The sequence below is a fragment of the Pecten maximus genome, chromosome 2 (assembly GCF_902652985.1).
Source record: "Pecten maximus chromosome 2, xPecMax1.1, whole genome shotgun sequence".
NCBI lineage: Eukaryota > Metazoa > Mollusca > Bivalvia > Pectinida > Pectinidae > Pecten > Pecten maximus.
The window spans coordinates 50,103,345-50,121,126 of NC_047016.1; the positions used below are offsets into that span (position 1 = coordinate 50,103,345).

The 17,782-nt window shown below is 38.3% G+C and overlaps 1 protein-coding gene across 5 annotated transcripts in view; it reads left to right on the top strand.

Moving 5' to 3' along the window:
- Positions 1–752: 752 nt before the first annotated feature.
- Positions 753–17,782, top strand: part of LOC117322372 — a 75,613-nt gene continuing 58,583 nt past the window's right edge. For 2 of the 5 annotated variants that reach the window (XM_033877240.1, XM_033877244.1), the window contains exons 1-5: positions 6,669–7,085; positions 12,527–12,718; positions 16,298–16,434; positions 16,925–17,028; positions 17,266–17,295. In XM_033877240.1, the coding sequence (XP_033733131.1) occupies positions 7,016–7,085; positions 12,527–12,718; positions 16,298–16,434; positions 16,925–17,028; positions 17,266–17,295 (533 nt within the window). In that variant the 5' untranslated portion in view covers positions 6,669–7,015. Of the gene's footprint in view, positions 913–3,445; positions 3,875–6,668; positions 7,086–12,526; positions 12,719–16,297; positions 16,435–16,924; positions 17,029–17,265; positions 17,296–17,782 lie in introns of those variants that run through there. The other 3 variants (XM_033877243.1, XM_033877241.1, XM_033877242.1) reach the window with 3 other exon arrangements.

Below are 17,782 nucleotides of genomic sequence, written 5' to 3' on the forward strand. Positions count from 1 at the left end.
AAATCTAGTTTAGCTAGACAGTTATAGTGACCTTGTTATACTGCCGTCCTGATAAAATCTAGATAAGCTAGACAGTTATAGTGACCTTGTTATGCTGCCATCCTGATAAAATCCAGTTTAGCTGGACAGTTATAGTGACCTTGTGATACTGCCATTCTGATAAAATCTAGGTTAGCTAGACAGTTATAGTGACCTTGTTATACTGCCATTCTGATAAAATCTAGGTAAGCTAGACAGTTATAGTGACCTTGTTATACTGCCGTCCTGATAAAATCTAGGTTAGCTAGACAGTTATAGTGACCTTGTTATACTGCCGTCCTGATAAAATCTAGTTTAGCTAGACAGTTATAGTGACCTTGTTATACTGCCATTCTGATAAGATCTAGGTGTACTGAGATACATTTTTTTTTTTTGTAACTTATCTTTTTTATTCAATACAATAATACATGTACATGATAAACGGAGCACTTTGTAACATCTTCACAACATCTATGTACTTATATACATCTACATAACACCACTCGTACATCTGCACACACATACAGAAGAAATTCTGTATAATTGGGATCACACATGTTTTTTCTCATACAGTAAGCTTTTGTTTAGAGAAAGTTTGTCTTCAAGTATGTCAATATATTGAGGGAATCGTTCACTATTCAGAGAAAAGAGCGCTGTTATATATTGAGGATACTGAAAGCATGCATTCAGTTGAGATTTTAATGGAGGTAAACAATGTGGAATTATATCTTTTCAGCATGAACAATTAATGAACAACGACTACACAGGCAGACGACCGCGATCCTTTAGTGCTAGGCGGCGATATACACCCTCTCCCTGTACAGCCCCCTCCCTCACGACGATCACTCCCAGACTTCAACAAGGGAGACTACTCCTATCGACCTCCAGGTCAAGGTTGGTGTCCTTTTATTAATCCCTAAGATAGCTGGAGTGTAAAACTAATGCAAATCTTTTGATTACCTCTTTCAGTACCATTGTAATTCAATGTAAAGCATGTAAAAAGTGTTCAAAAGTTTTGAAACAACCATTTTGGTTAATAAATTTATTTTTATTTTGTTTGGGCTACATGTTTTTCCGTTAGAGTAATAGGTGATATTTTCTCAATATGTTGTTAATGTAAACAATATGGCAGCTTGCTACATTTGCAGTTCAGATATCAGAGTACAGGACGTTTCAGAGTGTTCAATCTGACATCTAGATCTTATTTAGTTAAATATTTCTTAAGTATGTACAAAGATAACACTACCCTTTGTGTTTCTATATGGAAAAACAACACACCAAAAACACACATGTAGTCTGCCATTTTGTTTAAACATCTGGGGGCGAGACTAAAAACGACTTCTGGTACGGAATCCGGAAGAAACAGATAGTACGGAAAGAGATAATGAAACAGAAATCCTGCAGTCCGCACATTAAGGGTAGATCATTGGTGGCTGGATAGACTGGAAGTTTCTTACCAACACTGACCAGCTCTGTAACAAGTGTATTTCCGAGGGGTCTGAGTTTTGTATGTTTTGTAAAATGGCAATTTGGCATTATCCTTTTTTGTCACATATTTGGAAGAAAATGTTCTGTTTCCTCTCTCTAATTGAAAGGGGACATATTATTGTCAGTTGACTAGCCTCATTTAACCTCTTAAATCTCATTTAAACCCATATTTAGACATACAAAATATTTCGGCCAGCTAAAAGCTTTCGGACTGTTTCACAAGATATGGCTAATCCTGGCCACAGTTGTTAGTTTAAACTGTATAAACATTTAAATAAGAGTTAATATCTAACATTTTAGTTTGATTGCTGTTGTTCCCTTAAAGGATTTTGTAGTCCCTAATGACCTTTTATACGATTTTGTAGTCCCCAAAGACGTTTTATATGATTTTGGTGGGTCCTAATGACCTTTTAAAGGAATTTGCAAAAATTTCTATAAAATCTTTCCTATAGGCAATAGTTTTTCAACTGTCTAAGATATCTTGTTGCTCAAATCATTTGTAGACTAAAGTAAGTTTTGGTCTGTGTGCAAAGTGTTCTGAAACAAGGTTGCTATCAACTTTACTTCAAGGTCAAAGGTCAAAACTTTATGCAGAATTTATTCATTTGAAACTTTCTAAACAGTTAAAGGTGTCTTGCTGAAACTTGAAATTTCTATATTACTATATGCACATCACCCACAAGGTGTGCTAATATTGCATTGTAAGTAAGTTGGTGTGACCGTCATCAGAAAGTTACTTTTACTAAAATACAATTTTACCAAGCATTACTTATGCTTGGATACTTGAAAATTCATTTAATTTTGTTGTGAGGCATGAAAAACCTTGAATTTTGATCTAATTATTGGCTTTACAATGTCCTTGGATATAGTCACATAAATTACTGGTATATAATTTTACTGAGTATTGGGAAATGGTCTCGGGCTGTGAATTCAAATGTGACGCTTCAAAGGTGAATTGCGTTTTGTGTCGCGATATGGTTACAAATCATTATATTGCTGGTCATACCAATTAATTTCTGACTCTAAAAATGAAAGAGCTTTATACAAATAGTCTGGAAGATGTTAATGAGATTGCATTAAATATGCAGGTTATTAAAAACAAATTTTCTTTTACTTGATATGACTTCCATGAAACATCGCTCAGATTTACTCTTGGACTATATCACTTGAAATGTTACAGATGTCGTATGTTGTCCCTTGTATTAAATCCCCCTTACACAATGTGATGTTCCCTAAGGTATCGAGTTTCTCGGTGCCAAACTTTGAAGAAAAAATGTACATTGATTTAAACTGTTACTTAACAGACTCCTCGGTGGTTTTGTCAACAATCGTGGAATCTTGTCGAGTTGATAATCTAAATATAAACTGGATTAACATAGGTACTGTGTTACACCCAGTAACCTTACTAGAGTTAAGCCCCTTGGATTAACTCTCCACCTTTGGAGTGAAATATGTCTCCAGTTAAAATAAAATACTTAGTGATCTACCACCAAGCTTTTCAGTGGCGCCACCTATGAAGAATTATCAATTAAACATCAATACATGGCCAAATCAAACCGACCAAGGACGGAATGTTTTAGCTTTGCTAAAATGTTTGATGTTCGTTGAGCTAGTCGGGAGTAACCTTTGTACAGGGTTGGAGTAATTGACATAGTTTTGTGGAGAATCGAGGACCCAGAGGCCAGAAATGATATTAATATGTCTTTATCTGGTCAACAAGACAACCTGTAGTTACGATATGATAAGGGGGATCGACTTAATCTCAATCATGATAACAGTCAATTTTAGTAGATGTAATTGTTAATTTTGAAAACATTGCAAGATACTTTCAAAACATTTGAATCATTTATAGCAAAAAAATTGAATTATTCGTACAGTTTTGCGTCTTTCGAACAGAAACTGATGTTTGGATTTTCTCACGATGTGCTTTTCACCCAGGTCATTTAGCATGGCTAGGGAGTAAAAGTAGGCTTTGCTATTTGCTATGTGCTGGTGAGGTATTATCTACAAGACAACTACTGGTCAGTAGATACAGGGTTGTTGACACAGCCCGACGCTATATTCATCCCATCATAATGAATGATAAGGACACGATATCAGCCACCTCTACGATCTCGTATTTCAATCCTGGCTTTAAAGAAGCCTTGTTTACTATAAGAACAGTTTTGTTTACTTCTTGTTTTGAAGAAGTTGTATTAAAGGTGGTTTGAGATTGAGTGACACATTCTTCTTCATTATATGGAGGATGCTGAAAATGGATCTGTTTCTGTAGTATGAGAGATTCCGTGGATAAAACATGTTACAATGAATCACAGAGGAAGCCATTGGAGAGCCTATGATCCTTGGAAGGTTGGAAACTCACAAACAGGTAAATCAAAATGGACAATAGCATATTGTATGATGGTAATCAAATTTGAAAATAAATAGCTTAAAGATAAAATATTGAGCAATAAGAATCAAATACTGGAAACTCAAGAATTGAGTCAAGAATGGTGTCAGATGGGAGGGGGGCATTGTAGACAAGACTGGAGTAACTTAAGGAGTAAGTCAAGGATGGTGTCAGATTGGAGGGGGTATTGTAGACAAGACTGGAGTAACTTAAGGAATGAGTCAAGGATAGTGTCAGATTGGAGGGGGTATTGTAGACAAGACTGGAGTAACTTAAGGAATGAGTCAAGGATGGTGTAGATTGGAGGGGGTATTGTAGACAAGACTGGAGTAACTTAAGGAATGAGTCAAGGATAGTGTCAGATTGGAGGGGGTATTGTAGACAAGACTGGAGTAACTTAAGGAATGAGTCAAGGATGGTGTAGATTGGAGGGGGTATTGTAGACAAGACTGGAGTAACTTAAGGAATGAGCCAAGGATGGTGTCAGATTGGAGGGGGTATTGTAGACAAGACTGGAGTAACTTAAGGAATGAGTCAAGGATGGTGTCAGATTGGAGGGGGTATTGTAGACAAGACTGGAGTAACTTAAGGAATGAGTCAAGGATGGTGTCAGATTGGAGGGGGTATTGTAGACAAGACTGGAGTAACTTAAGGAATGAGTCAAGGATGGTGTAGATTGGAGGGGGTATTGTAGACAAGACTGGAGTAACTTAAGGAATGAGTCAAGGATGGTGTCAGATTGGAGGGGGGTATTGTAGACAAGACTGGAGTAACTTGAGGAATGAGTCAAGGATAGTGTCAGATTGGAGGGGGTATTGTAGACAAGACTGGAGTAACTTAAGGAATGAGTCAAGGATGGTGTCAGATTGGAGGGGGTATTGTAGACAAGACTGGAGTAACTTAAGGAATGAGTCAAGGATGGTGTCAGATTGGAGGGGGTATTGTAGACAAGACTGGAGTAACTTAAGGAATGAGTCAAGGATGGTGTAGATTGGAGGGGGTATTGTAGACAAGACTGGAGTAACTTAAGGAATGAGCCAAGAATGGTGTCAGATTGGAGGGGGTATTGTAGACAAGACTGGAGTAACTTAAGGAATGAGTCAAGGATGGTGTCAGATTGGAGGGGGTATTGTAGACAAGACTGGAGTAACTTAAGGAATGAGTCAAGGATGGTGTAGATTGGAGGGGGTATTGTAGACAAGACTGGAGTAACTTGAGGAATGAGTCAAGGATAGTGTCAGATTGGAGGGGGTATTGTAGACAAGACTGGAGTAACTTAAAGAATGAGTCAAGGATGTTGTAGATTGGAGGGGGTATTGTAGACAAGACTGGAGTAACTTGAGGAATGAGTCAAGGATAGTGTCAGATTGGAGGGGGTATTGTAGACAAGACTGGAGTAACTTAAGGAATGAGTCAAGGATAGTGTCAGATTGGAGGGGGTATTGTAGACAAGACTGGAGTAACTTGAGGAGTAAGTCAAGGATGGTGTTAAATGGAAGGGGATATTGTAAACAAGTAACTCAAGAATCGAGTCAAGAAGATGTCTAGTGAGAGGGGTATTATAAACAAGTGACTGATATTGAGTCACCTATGGTGATATCATGGACAAGTAACTCGAGGAGTGAGTCGACAATGATGGTAAGTGGGAGGGGTAGTACAGATATAACTCGAGGATTGAGTCGACAGTGATGGTAAGTGGGAGGGGTAGTACAGATATAACTCGAGGAGTGAGTCAAGAATTATTTCAGATGGAAGTTGAGTAGACAAATATCTCAAGGATTGAGTCAACAAAGTTGCCGTGGGAGTCGAAAAGTAGTAACTCGAGATAAGATAAAAAAAAAAAAACAGATACGGAAATATCAGACATTTATGGACTGTAATGTTTGTACAACCTTGAGGAAGTACATAATTCTTCTACCCTTTATTCAGAATGACTTTGCACAATATTAAATTTTGATTGTTAAATGCACAACCAGAGGATCCTATGTAATCACAGCACAGTGAACTCAAGCATTTTAACGTCAATACAAACACTTGTATAGAGACGGACTCTCTATAAGTATGTGCATGGATCAATTTGATTTGAGTAGGGTCAATGGAATCCTAAGAATCTGATGTGTACAGAGTGGCGTGTTTTCGTTTGGAGTTGCTATTGAACAGTCTGCCTTTGTATGGTTACCATAGGTGTCCGCTTATACTCCACAAATGACACCATTTGCAAGCTACGCCAAATTTGAGCTGAATAAACTTATTGAAATTAATCTCACCTCTTTTTAAATAAGAGTTCTTTACAGGGGTGATAATGCTTCTCTGATCCTTGCAAATCTTCATATACACTTTGTCAATAAAAGGGGAGTTTTTGAATGTGTTTTGAGTTGTAGATGGCTAAAGCTTGACAGGTATCATCTCCCTGAATTTGTTATAGTTAGCAGGTCGGACTACACGGGAGAAATCGGCAGATTCACACCCTGGTGTGTAAGAACTGATATTTCACACTTTCAATGAATTCAATGATAGGTAAACGTATGTATTGAAAATCTACATCAGGTATACAACAGCTCATAAAGGGTTATTACTACCGCTTCTTTGTGTGGCGGGCTGTGAAAAGGCTGACCAAAATCAGATGAAAAGACTGAATTTTACTGCCGTTATTTGCAAAACAAAATATTACATTCATTATACACATTGTCCAGGGAAAATTTTCACTTGAATAGCTTTCCCATAGCAACTCCATACTGTGTGAACGTGTACATATACCTGTGACGGAGTTAGCACTCTGTCTTGATCAGAACACCGCATACCTACAAACTTAGTCCAACATTTCCTTCCACTTGTAATATGTTAATGATCTCCTCTCCAACTGACGGACGTTGAATTTGTGGATATCACTATTATTTCATGCATTTAAGTGTATGTTGCCATTTCAAAACCATGCAGCTACAGTGATATAAGTATTTTAACCCGTACTGATTATTGGCGGGAAGTTTTCTGTCTACCGTAATACCCACTTGTGGATGTCACGCTTACCTAGAGTGGAAGAAAGTGGGTTTCATTATGACGAGAAAGTGAGAGAGTCTACATGTTAGGACGGTACTTTACCACGATCATGTGCCATATATTATGGAAAACTGGTTAATTGATGCAGGCAATCGAGTCATCGGGGATTACACAAAACATGATCGGCGCCGAGGTAATTAACTCACTTAGTTATTAATACTTCATGGCTTATTAGCAGAAAACTTAATTAGCATCATAAAATATGAGTCAATTTTTTTTTTTTCTATGAATTTTCTTGTCCTGCTTAAATGAAAGTTTCAGAAGATGTTTGTGTGGTCATGCTGAAGTTGTGCCAATTGTAATTTACAATTTCTGATTCTGGTCTAATTTATTATGATTATTACCATATCAATATCACTAATTGATAACGTGAAATAAAATTTCACTGGCTTGTTGGAAGCTACAGAGTCCATAGTTGATGTTTTATGTTGATGAAAGTAAAAAAAAATTCTTGATAAATTTAAAACTGCATATTTTTCCACTGACTGCCCAAGAGTCATTTTGTTTTTCTTGTCATCAAAAAATTAACCGTACAATTATAATTGTGTTTCAAATTTATAATGGCTTTGTTCAAGAAAATCTTTGATGTACCAGTAAAATTTCTGATGAAGTATGATTTCCTGTTTCATAGAATACCGATTGTTTAAAATTAAGTATATTATTGGCGTAAACCCTTAACAATTGCATGGTGTCGGTAATTCATAGAAGTTCTGGAACTGATGTCAGTGTTTGAACATTACATGGTCATCGAAGTAGATGCTTAAGTTCTTAAATATATATATTGTATATTTAAGTTAAAAAACAGTTAACATACACTGTTTATGGTTTTCTTTGTTATAAACAAACTATTACAAGGTTTTGTTTATGAAGAAAAGTTTGATGAATTTTTGGTTTGATGTATGCATTTAAAATAAAAGATTGAATAAAGAGAATCAGAACTTCTAAAGTTTGTCTCCTACCTTATAAAGGTATCAGTATACCAGTCAATATAAAACAGTCTCAACCGCTCAGATATATATGGTGTTGAATATTGAATATATATTCAATATTGAATTGGTGTGTCTCTCTGTCTGTCCATTTGTTCGGTCCATAGGTGGAAGTTTGTTCAAAATAGGCTAATTTTTCTTACTCTCTCAACCATTTTCTGTAAAACTCAATACAGATAATCAGTACCCAATGCTATTTGGTTGACATTTTTTTTTCATGTTGATGAGATTTTTGTGGAGTTATGCCCCTTTAAAAGTATCCCAATTCACAATATCTTGATTCACCAAATTTTTTCTGAGCCTTGGTACTTGTAATCAGTACCTAAAGTAGCTGGGTAGATTTTCATGAGTGTTTTTGTCCATTTTCCAATTCACATAATTCCAGATTTTTTTTGTTTGACAGCCTTGGAAAATATCTCCATTTTTAATTTGACACTTTAATCTGTTAAAGTCTATTGTAGGCTCCTATTGTTCACAAAAGTGAAGAGTTTGTGGGGTGGATTCAGTGTGATAAATTGGAAAGTGTTGATACTATATGGTTTACTTATAAGTTGTAATAAATCTGACAGCGGTCAGACATTTATTTTGTTGGTATATTTTCCCCTGTATATAGAATGGGAGATCGCAATAACTGTCATATCCTGATATGGAGAATTAGTATACCAGTAGTCGGTTTATCTGTATCGCAGGACGATGATAAGATTTATATAAACCAGGTTTAATGTTGTAATGCTGGAGTGATTTATAGATGTTCTCAGGGAGGGCTACATCAACACTATATCTGTAGAGGACTGAATCCTACGTAATAAGGTTATGATGTCCCACCATCCATCTCAGTAATTATATGTGCATCTAGAGTTAAGAGATTGTTTGTTACCAGGTTAATGTGAAAGAGTGTACATCTAGAGTTCAGAGATCCCCAGTAACCAGGTTAAGGTGTTGGAGTGTACATCTAGAGTTTAGAGATCCTCAGTAACCAGGTTAAGATGTTAGAGTACATCTAGAGTTCAGAGATCCTCAGTAACCAGGTTAAGGTGTTAAGAGTGTACATCTAGAGTTCAGAGATCCTCAGTAACCAGGTTAAGATGTTAGTGTACATCTAGAGTTCAGAGATCCTCAGTAACCAGGTTAAGGTGTTAAGAGTGTAAATCTAGAGTTCAGAGATCCCCAGTAACCAGGTTAAGGTGTTAGAGTGTATATCTAGAGTTCAGAGATCCCCTGTAACCAGATTAAGATGTTAAGAGTACATCTAGAGGTCAGAGATCCCCAGTAACCAGGTTAAGGTGTTAAGAGTGTACATCTAGAGTTCAGAGATCCTCAGTAGCCAGGTTAAGATGTTAAGAGTGTAAATCTAGAGTTCAGAGATCCCCAGTAACCAGGTTAAGGTGTTAGAGTGTACATCTAGAGTTCAGAGGTCCTCAGTAACCAAGCCAAGTTAAGGTGTTAAGAGTGTACATCTAGAGTTCAGAGATCCTCAGTAACCAGGTTAAGGTGTTAGAGTGTACATCTAGAGTTCAGGGCTCCTCAGTGACCAGGTTAAGGTGTTAGAGTGTACATCTAGAGTTCAGAGATCCTCAGTAACCAGGTTAAGGTGTTAGAGTGTACATCTAGAGTTCAGAGATCCCCAGTAACCAGGTACCATGTCTTACGACTGTCTAGAGTTTAGAGATCCTTAGTAACCAGGTACCATGTCTTACGACTGTCTAGAGTTTAGATCCTTAGTAACCAGGTACCATGTCTTATGACTGTCTAGAGTTTAGAGATCCTTAGTAACCAGGTACCATGTCTTACGACTGTCTAGAGTTTAGATCCTTAGTAACCAGGTACCATGTCTTATGACTGTCTAGAGTTTAGAGATCCTCAGTAACCAGGTACCATGTCTTACGACTCTCTAGAGTTTAGATTCTCAGTAACCAGGTACCATGTCTTATGACTGTCTAGAGTTTAGAGATCCTTAGTAACCAGGTACCATGTCTTACGACTGTCTAGAGTTTAGAGATCCTCAGTAACCGGGTACCATGTCTTATGACTGTCTAGAGTTTAGAGATCCTTAGTAACCAGGTACCATGTCTTACGACTGTCTAGAGTTTAGAGATCCTTAGTAACCAGGTACCATGTCTTACGACTGTCTAGAGTTTAGAGATCCCCAGTAACCAGGTACCATGTCTTACGACTGTCTAGAGTTTAGAGATCCTTAGTAACCAGGTACCATGTCTTACGACTGTCTAGAGTTTAGAGATCCTTAGTAACCAGGTACCATGTCTTACAACTGTCTAGAGTTTAGAGATCCTTAGTAACCAGGTACCATGTCTTACGACTCTCTAGAGTTTAGAGATCCTTAGTAACCAGGTACCATGTCTTATGACTGTCTAGAGTTTAGAGATCCTTAGTAACCAGGTACCATGTCTTACGGCTGTCTAGAGTTTAGAGATCCTTAGTAACCAGGTATCATGTCTTACGACTGTCTAGAGTTTAGATATCCTTAGTAACCAGGTACCATGTCTTATGACTGTCTAGAGTTTAGAGATCCTTAGTAACCAGGTACCATGTCTTACGACTGTCTAGAGTTTAGAGATCCTTAGTAACCAGGTACCATGTCTTACGACTGTCTAGAGTTTAGAGATCCTTAGTAACCAGGTACCATGTCTTACGACTGTCTAGAGTTTAGATCCTTAGTAACCAGGTACCATGTCTTATGACTGTCTAGAGTTTAGATCCTTAGTAACCAGGTACCATGTCTTACGACTGTCTAGAGTTTAGAAATCCTCACCTTTGACGTCAGTAATCCTGGATTCAGAACATAAATTTTCATTAAATTTTAGAAATGTTTCCACATTCTCTTCCTTATATAAAAACCCAACCTTGCCCAAAATGATATTGATAAAGTGTTTGTATAGATATGTTATAATTAGTGCAGAACCAGGCCAATGAAAATTTGCATATTCTTCAGTAACTAGACGCTATGAAATGATACCATATAAAACCTGTCATACCATATAAAACACAGGACTATGCCCCATAAAATATTTCCATAATTATTTCATGATGGGTATTAAAAATTCTTCATCATATATGAAATTTACGCCTTTATGCCATAGTTAGAACTTGTAGAATGGTTCCCAGTTCAATATTTCCATATTTTTTGTCCTACTAGACAGAACCGTGTCCCAGAATTGATCTTTTTCACAACATCTATATTCCAGTGAGGTTTGAACCAGAGATGTCCATCTATGATCAATGCCTCGGGTGTTTAATTACAAAAGTGTGTCTTGTGTCAAACATTACAATGTGTGGACAATTCTGTACAGGTTTTCACCCGAAGACCAATTCTTCAGTCCGTCAGTGCTGCGAAATGTTCATATGCTCCATATTGAATCTAGATCCTAGATACAATAAACACGTAAAACATTATAGATTGATTAATTTGTGATAGGAGTATAAATTTTATGTTCTGGAGAATATTTTTGTGTTTGTGACCCTATTTGTAAAGTGTGTCGGTAGCAAAAATGTTTCATACAGAATAATCTTGTGTCAATCCCTCAACAGGTATATTTATTGTCCACGTCATTGTATTAAAACCGGGGAGATGCAGTATATACCACATGGAGAAGTAAAGAGAGAGTGGTAGGGTAGGGTAGAGTAGGTAGGGGCAGTGCAGAATTAACTAATTAGGGGCCGCGGTGGCCGAGTGGTTAAAGTGTCCCGACACTTTATCACTAGCCCTCCACCTCTGGGTTGCGAGTTCGAAGCCTACGTGGGGCAGTTGCCAGTTACTGACCGTAGGCCGGTGGTATTTCTCAGGGTACTCCGCTTTCCTCCACCTCCTAAACCTGGCACGTCCTTAAATGACCTTGGCTGTTAATAGGACGTTAAACGAAGACAAAACAAAAACTAATTAGTCCCCTACCTGTTAAACCAGGGGGACTATAGGTTTTCTCCCTGTCTGTCAGTCCGTCAACTAAATTTTCTGCACTTTTCTCAGCCATTCTTCAAGGTACATGTATGTTGGGTACTTGCGATGCCTGATAATGTTTTTGAGGTGAAGTGAATTGGTCTGGAAAATTCACTATAAAAATTTAAATATTCAATATTCAATACTTTTTTCATTCCTCTGCAAAGTTGACCATAACAAATCTATACAGTGGACGATCTCCCTAAGTTAGATCCCTCTGAGTTATATAATTATCAGTAATATAACACTGGAAGGAAGAATCTCTAAATGAAAAAGGACGGACCAATGTAGAAATAAAAAAACAAAATAGAAAGATATATTTTTACCTGTTTCATTTATATGAACATTTTGGTGTGCATCAGGTATCCATTGCTTCAACAGTTATCATTAGTTATTTGAAGGCGATTACATACAATAAGTTTTATGAACATTTTAATTTCCAGATGGAGGGATCGTGTGAAAAGAAATTGCCACAGCATGGCATCAGGCTGCATATCTTGCATAACTTTTTCTTGAAATATCTTTTTCTAAAGAACCATTTGGTGCAGGGTCTTGATATTTGGCTTGTGACCTACGTCGATAGAATCTTGAACTAAAGGAACTAGACAATTTGGCTCATTGTTGTTTTGTTTTCAGATATGAATCAAGTCAAACATGTGATAGAGCACCGCATCAACACTCCGAAGACGTACCACCTGCCCCCGCTACAGCAAGCCCCGCCCCCTCAGATCCCACAACAGGTCATACAGCAGATCCCACAGCCAGTCTTACAACGGATCGGCTTCGACGACAACCCGCCTCAAAAGGGCTCCCTCTTTAACAAAGCAGGTTTGTCTTTATATATATATATATATATATATGCCGATGTGGCGCAGCGGTATAAGCTGCAGATATTTCTGGCTAGGCGATTGGGTGCCGTAGATCGTGAGTTCGAGGCCTGGTGTCATGCAATATGTACCTCCTGCATAATAAGTATCCGGATACTTTTTATTCTGCATAAAAAGTAACCGGATACTTTTTATACCCCTACCAAAACGTACCCCCCTTGCATAAAAAGTACCCCCCTACCAAAAATCTTTAATTTTGACTTTATCAATCTGAAATTGGGAAGATATGATAAGAGGACCCAAGGGATGTCTTCCTTCGTCATTTGTGTTTCTATGTTATATACCCCATCATTTTATGAAATAGTATATAGGTATACCCATTAAGGTCTGTTGTCTCCTATCCCTTATTAATCAATGTTATATATATAGAACTCCACAACAGATCTCAGTCTCCCATCCCTTACTAAATCAATGTTATATATAGAGAACTCCACAACAGATCTCAGTCTCCCATCCTTACTAAGTCAATGTTATATATCTAAACCTGATCACATATTTTTGGTCATTGGTCAAAATTAAAGGGTCAAAGGACACGTTTGACCGCTCCTGCATGGGACACAATATAATACCTTGAAAACCCCTGAACAGACTTTGTTGATGTTTACACCCTAAACCATAGAACCAAGTTTAACTAAATTAGTCCATGATAAACGACATAGATGTATTTCTTTCTGTGCCCAGGATTTCAACATCCTGTATTGAAAGGTTTTAGAAGTACAGTAAATATCACTTAAAATATGCTAGGAATATCAAGATATTTTCTGGTTGTTGAATATCACTCCACACATGTATATATCTTCCCTTAGATATGTTACATGTTAGGTAGCCTAGTGGAAGCACAATCTGACTCTGATTCATGGTCATTTTAGTTCCTAACTTATATCTATAGAGGATGAGCTCAGGGAATTGAGAGGATTGGGAATGAACCTAGTGACCTTTGGCTCTACATCCTACAGTTAGGCTAAAGAGAGACTCCAGCTAGCAACCGCTATTACACAACTCTCTCCTTCATGAAGTCTTCGTTCCTGAAGACAACCACAACCCAGGTTCTTTAGCTCCAAGGAAGCCTCTCAATTTGCTATAGCTTTCACTAGGAGTAGTCAGTGGCACCTGTAAAAGGAAGGAGTAGCGAAAAATACTCTGCCCATGTTAGGGCTTGATGTGCATAGTGACCTCTTGCTCTGTAAGGGGCCGCGGTGGCCGAGTGGTTAAGGTGTCCCGACACTTTATCACTAGCCCTCCACCTCTGGGTTGCGAGTTCGAAACCTACGTTGGGCAGTTGCCAGGTACTGACTGTAGGCCGGTGGTTTTTCTCCGGGTACACCGGCTTTCCTCCACCTCCAAAACCTGGCACGTCCTTAAATGACCCTGGCTGTTAATAGGGCGTTAAACAAAAACAAACCAAACCAAACCAAACCAATGCTCTGTAAATGTACATCCCACCACTATAGCTGAAAGGAAATTCCTGTTAGGTTAAGCTGGTAAGGTGACCTATACTCTCCACTTTTACACTAATATACAGTCTGACCTAGTCAGGTGACCTATACTCTCCACTTTTACACTAATATACAGTCTGACCTTGTAAGGTGACCTATACTCTCCACTTTTACACTAGTATACATTCTGACCTAGTAAGGTGACCTATACCCTCCACTTTAACACTAATATACAGTCTGACCTAGTAAGGTGACCTACACTCTCCACTTTTACACTTATATACAGTCTGACCTAGTAAGGTGACCTATACTCTCCACTTTTACACTAATATACAGTCTGACCTAGTAAGGTGACCTATACTCTCCACTTTTACACTAATATACAGTCTGACCTAGTAAGGTGACCTATACTCTCCACTTTTACACTAATATACAGTCTGACCTAGTAAGGTGACCTATACTCTCCACTTTTACACTAATATACAGTCTGACCTAGTCAGATGACCTATACTCTCCACTTTTACACTAATGTACAGTCTGACCTTGTAAGGTGACCTACACTCTCCACTTTTACACTAATATACAGTCTGACCTAGTAAGGTGACCTATACTCTCCACTTTTACACTAATATACAGTCTGACCTTGTAAGGCGACCTATACTCTCCACTTTTACACTAATATACAGTCTGACCTTGTCAGGTGACCTATACTCTCCACTTTTACACTAATATACAGTCTGGCCTTGTCAGGTGACCTATACTCTCCACTTTTACACTAATATACAGTCTGACCTTGTCAGGTGACCTGTACTCTCCACTTTTATACTAACATACAGTCTGACCTAGTAAGGTGACCAATACTCTCCACTTTTACACTAATATACAGTCTGACCTACTAAGGTGACCTATACTCTCCACTTTTACACTAATATACAGTCTGACCTACTAAGGTGACCTATATACATTCTGACCTAGTAAGGTGACCTGCACTCTCCACTTTTACACTAATATACAGTCTGACCTAGTAAGGTGACCTATACTCTCCACTTTTACACTAATATACAGTCTGACCTACTAAGGTGACTATATACAGTCTGACCTTGTCAGGTGACCTATACTCTCCACTTTTACACTAATATACAGTCTGACCTAGTAAGGTGACCTATACTCTCCACTTTTACTCTAATATACAGTCTGACCTAGTCAGGTGACCTATACCCTCCACTTTTACACTAATATACAGTCTGACCTAGTAAGGTGACTATATACAGTCTGACCTTGTCAGGTGACCTATACCCTCCACTTTTACACTAATATAAAGTCTGACCTAGTAAGGTGACCTATACTCTCCACTTTTACTCTAATATACAGTCTGACCTACTAAGGTGACCTATACTCTCCACTTTTACACTAATACACAGTCTGACCTACTAAGGTGACTATATACAGTCTGACCTTGTCAGGTGACCTATACTCTCCACTTTTACACTAATATACAGTCTGACCTTGTCAGGTGACCTATACCCTCCACTTTTACACTAATATACAGTCTGACCTTGTCAGGTGACCTATACTCTCCACTTTTACACTAATATACAGTCTGACCTTGTCAGGTGACCTATACTCTCCACTTTTACACTAATATACAGTCTGACCTAGTAAGGTGACCTATACTTTCAACTTTTACACTAATATACAGTCTGACCTAGTAAGGTGACCTATACTCTCCACTTTTACACTTATATACAGTCTGACCTTGTCAGGTGACCTATACTCTCCACTTTTACACTAATATACAGTCTGACCTAGTAAGGTGACCTATACTCTCCACTTTTACACTAATATACAGTCTGACCTACTAAGGTGACCTATATACAGTCTGACCTTGTCAGGTGACCTATATACAGTCTGACCTAGTCAGGTGACCTATACTCTCCACTTTTACTCTAATATACAGTCTGACCTACTAAGGTGACCTATATACAGTCTGACCTACTAAGGTGACCTATATACAGTCTGACCTACTAAGGTGACCTATATACAATCTGACCTAGTAAGGTGACCTCTACTCTCCACTTTTACAGATTTTATGGAGATGATGATGATGCAGGGGGCACAGATGCACCAGTTAGTCATGCAACAAATGATGATGAGTAATTTACCAGGAAATCCTCGTACAGCTTTACCGGCAGTCTTAGCAGAACCAGCAGCTCCTGTTATGGTAAGAGTTATCTCCCTTTACAAGTACATATGTCATGCAACTTATTTTTGTGTTGCCACGATTTATTTTCGCGTTTTCATGCATAACAACTTTTTCTCAGTGATTCAATTTTGCAATTTACAGTTGTAAAAGGCCTAATGTACCTGCGATTGAAACAATTTTGCAGTGACCAATTTTCAAGAATTTTAAATGCCTTAGAAATGTGTGAAAATGAATAACAGGGAAAAAACTGTTTAGTTTACATTTTATAAAGTTTGTGTTTACCGATTAAAAATGTTAATTGCCGCTTTGAGTTGATAGCAATAATGTTTTATTCAGAACTTTTTAAAGCTCTGGAAAATACAAGCATATTTTTCAACAGTAGTCTTAGTTGTGATTGTATTAGGGATAAATAATGACATATCGTGTGACCCAGATCCTCTCCTCACTTCAGTTAATACAACAGTTGGTAATGTTTGGTCTGTTTTATACTGATTTCTGTGTTATATAGGTTGGTCGAGGAGGAGGAGGAGCTGTTCATCATCACCATTACCAAATGTCACCCCAACCACAACCCATGGTCCATCACTACCCCTCCCTCCCCGCTATACAACCGTAAGTATTCTTACTTAGTTAGGTGGTGTATACAGAAAGACATGCTGTTCCGTACGTTGCTTGTTTAAGATCATGTACGAAATACTTTAATGTTGCAGAACTATTGTGAGTTTTTTGGTCAGTTTCCAGAGAAATATGTTTGAAAATGTGAAATGTTTTATGGAATAATTAAAGAATGTATGTTAACTTCTAAATGTCATGGTGACGAGCTATTTTTATGTTGTGTGATTCCTACAGAAGCACCACAGGTCTGCCTGGACCCACCGGGTATGTAATACTCTCCAACTCATAGGGCATGAATTAATAAACCTTTCTATGTAAGCTCTCTCATCTTCTCCCCCGCCCACACCCTCACAGGGCGTGGAATAGTAAACCTTTCTATGTTAGCTCTGTCATCTTCTCCCCCGCCCACACCCTCACAGAGCGTGGAATAGTAAACCTTTCTATGTTAGCTCTCTCATCTTCTCCCTCATCCACACCCTCACAGGGCATCGAATAGTTAACCTTTCTATGTAAGCTCTCTCATCTTCTCCCCCTCCCACACCCTCACAGGGCGTGGAATAGTAAACCTTTCTGTGTTAGCTCTCTCATCTTCTCCCCCGCCCACACCCTCACAGGGCGTGGAATAGTAAACCTTTCTATGTTAGCTCTCTCATCTTCTCCCCCGCCCACACCCTCACAGGGCGTGGAATAGTAAACCTTTCTATGTTAGCTCTCTCATCTTCTCCCCCGCCCACACCCTCACAGGGCGTGG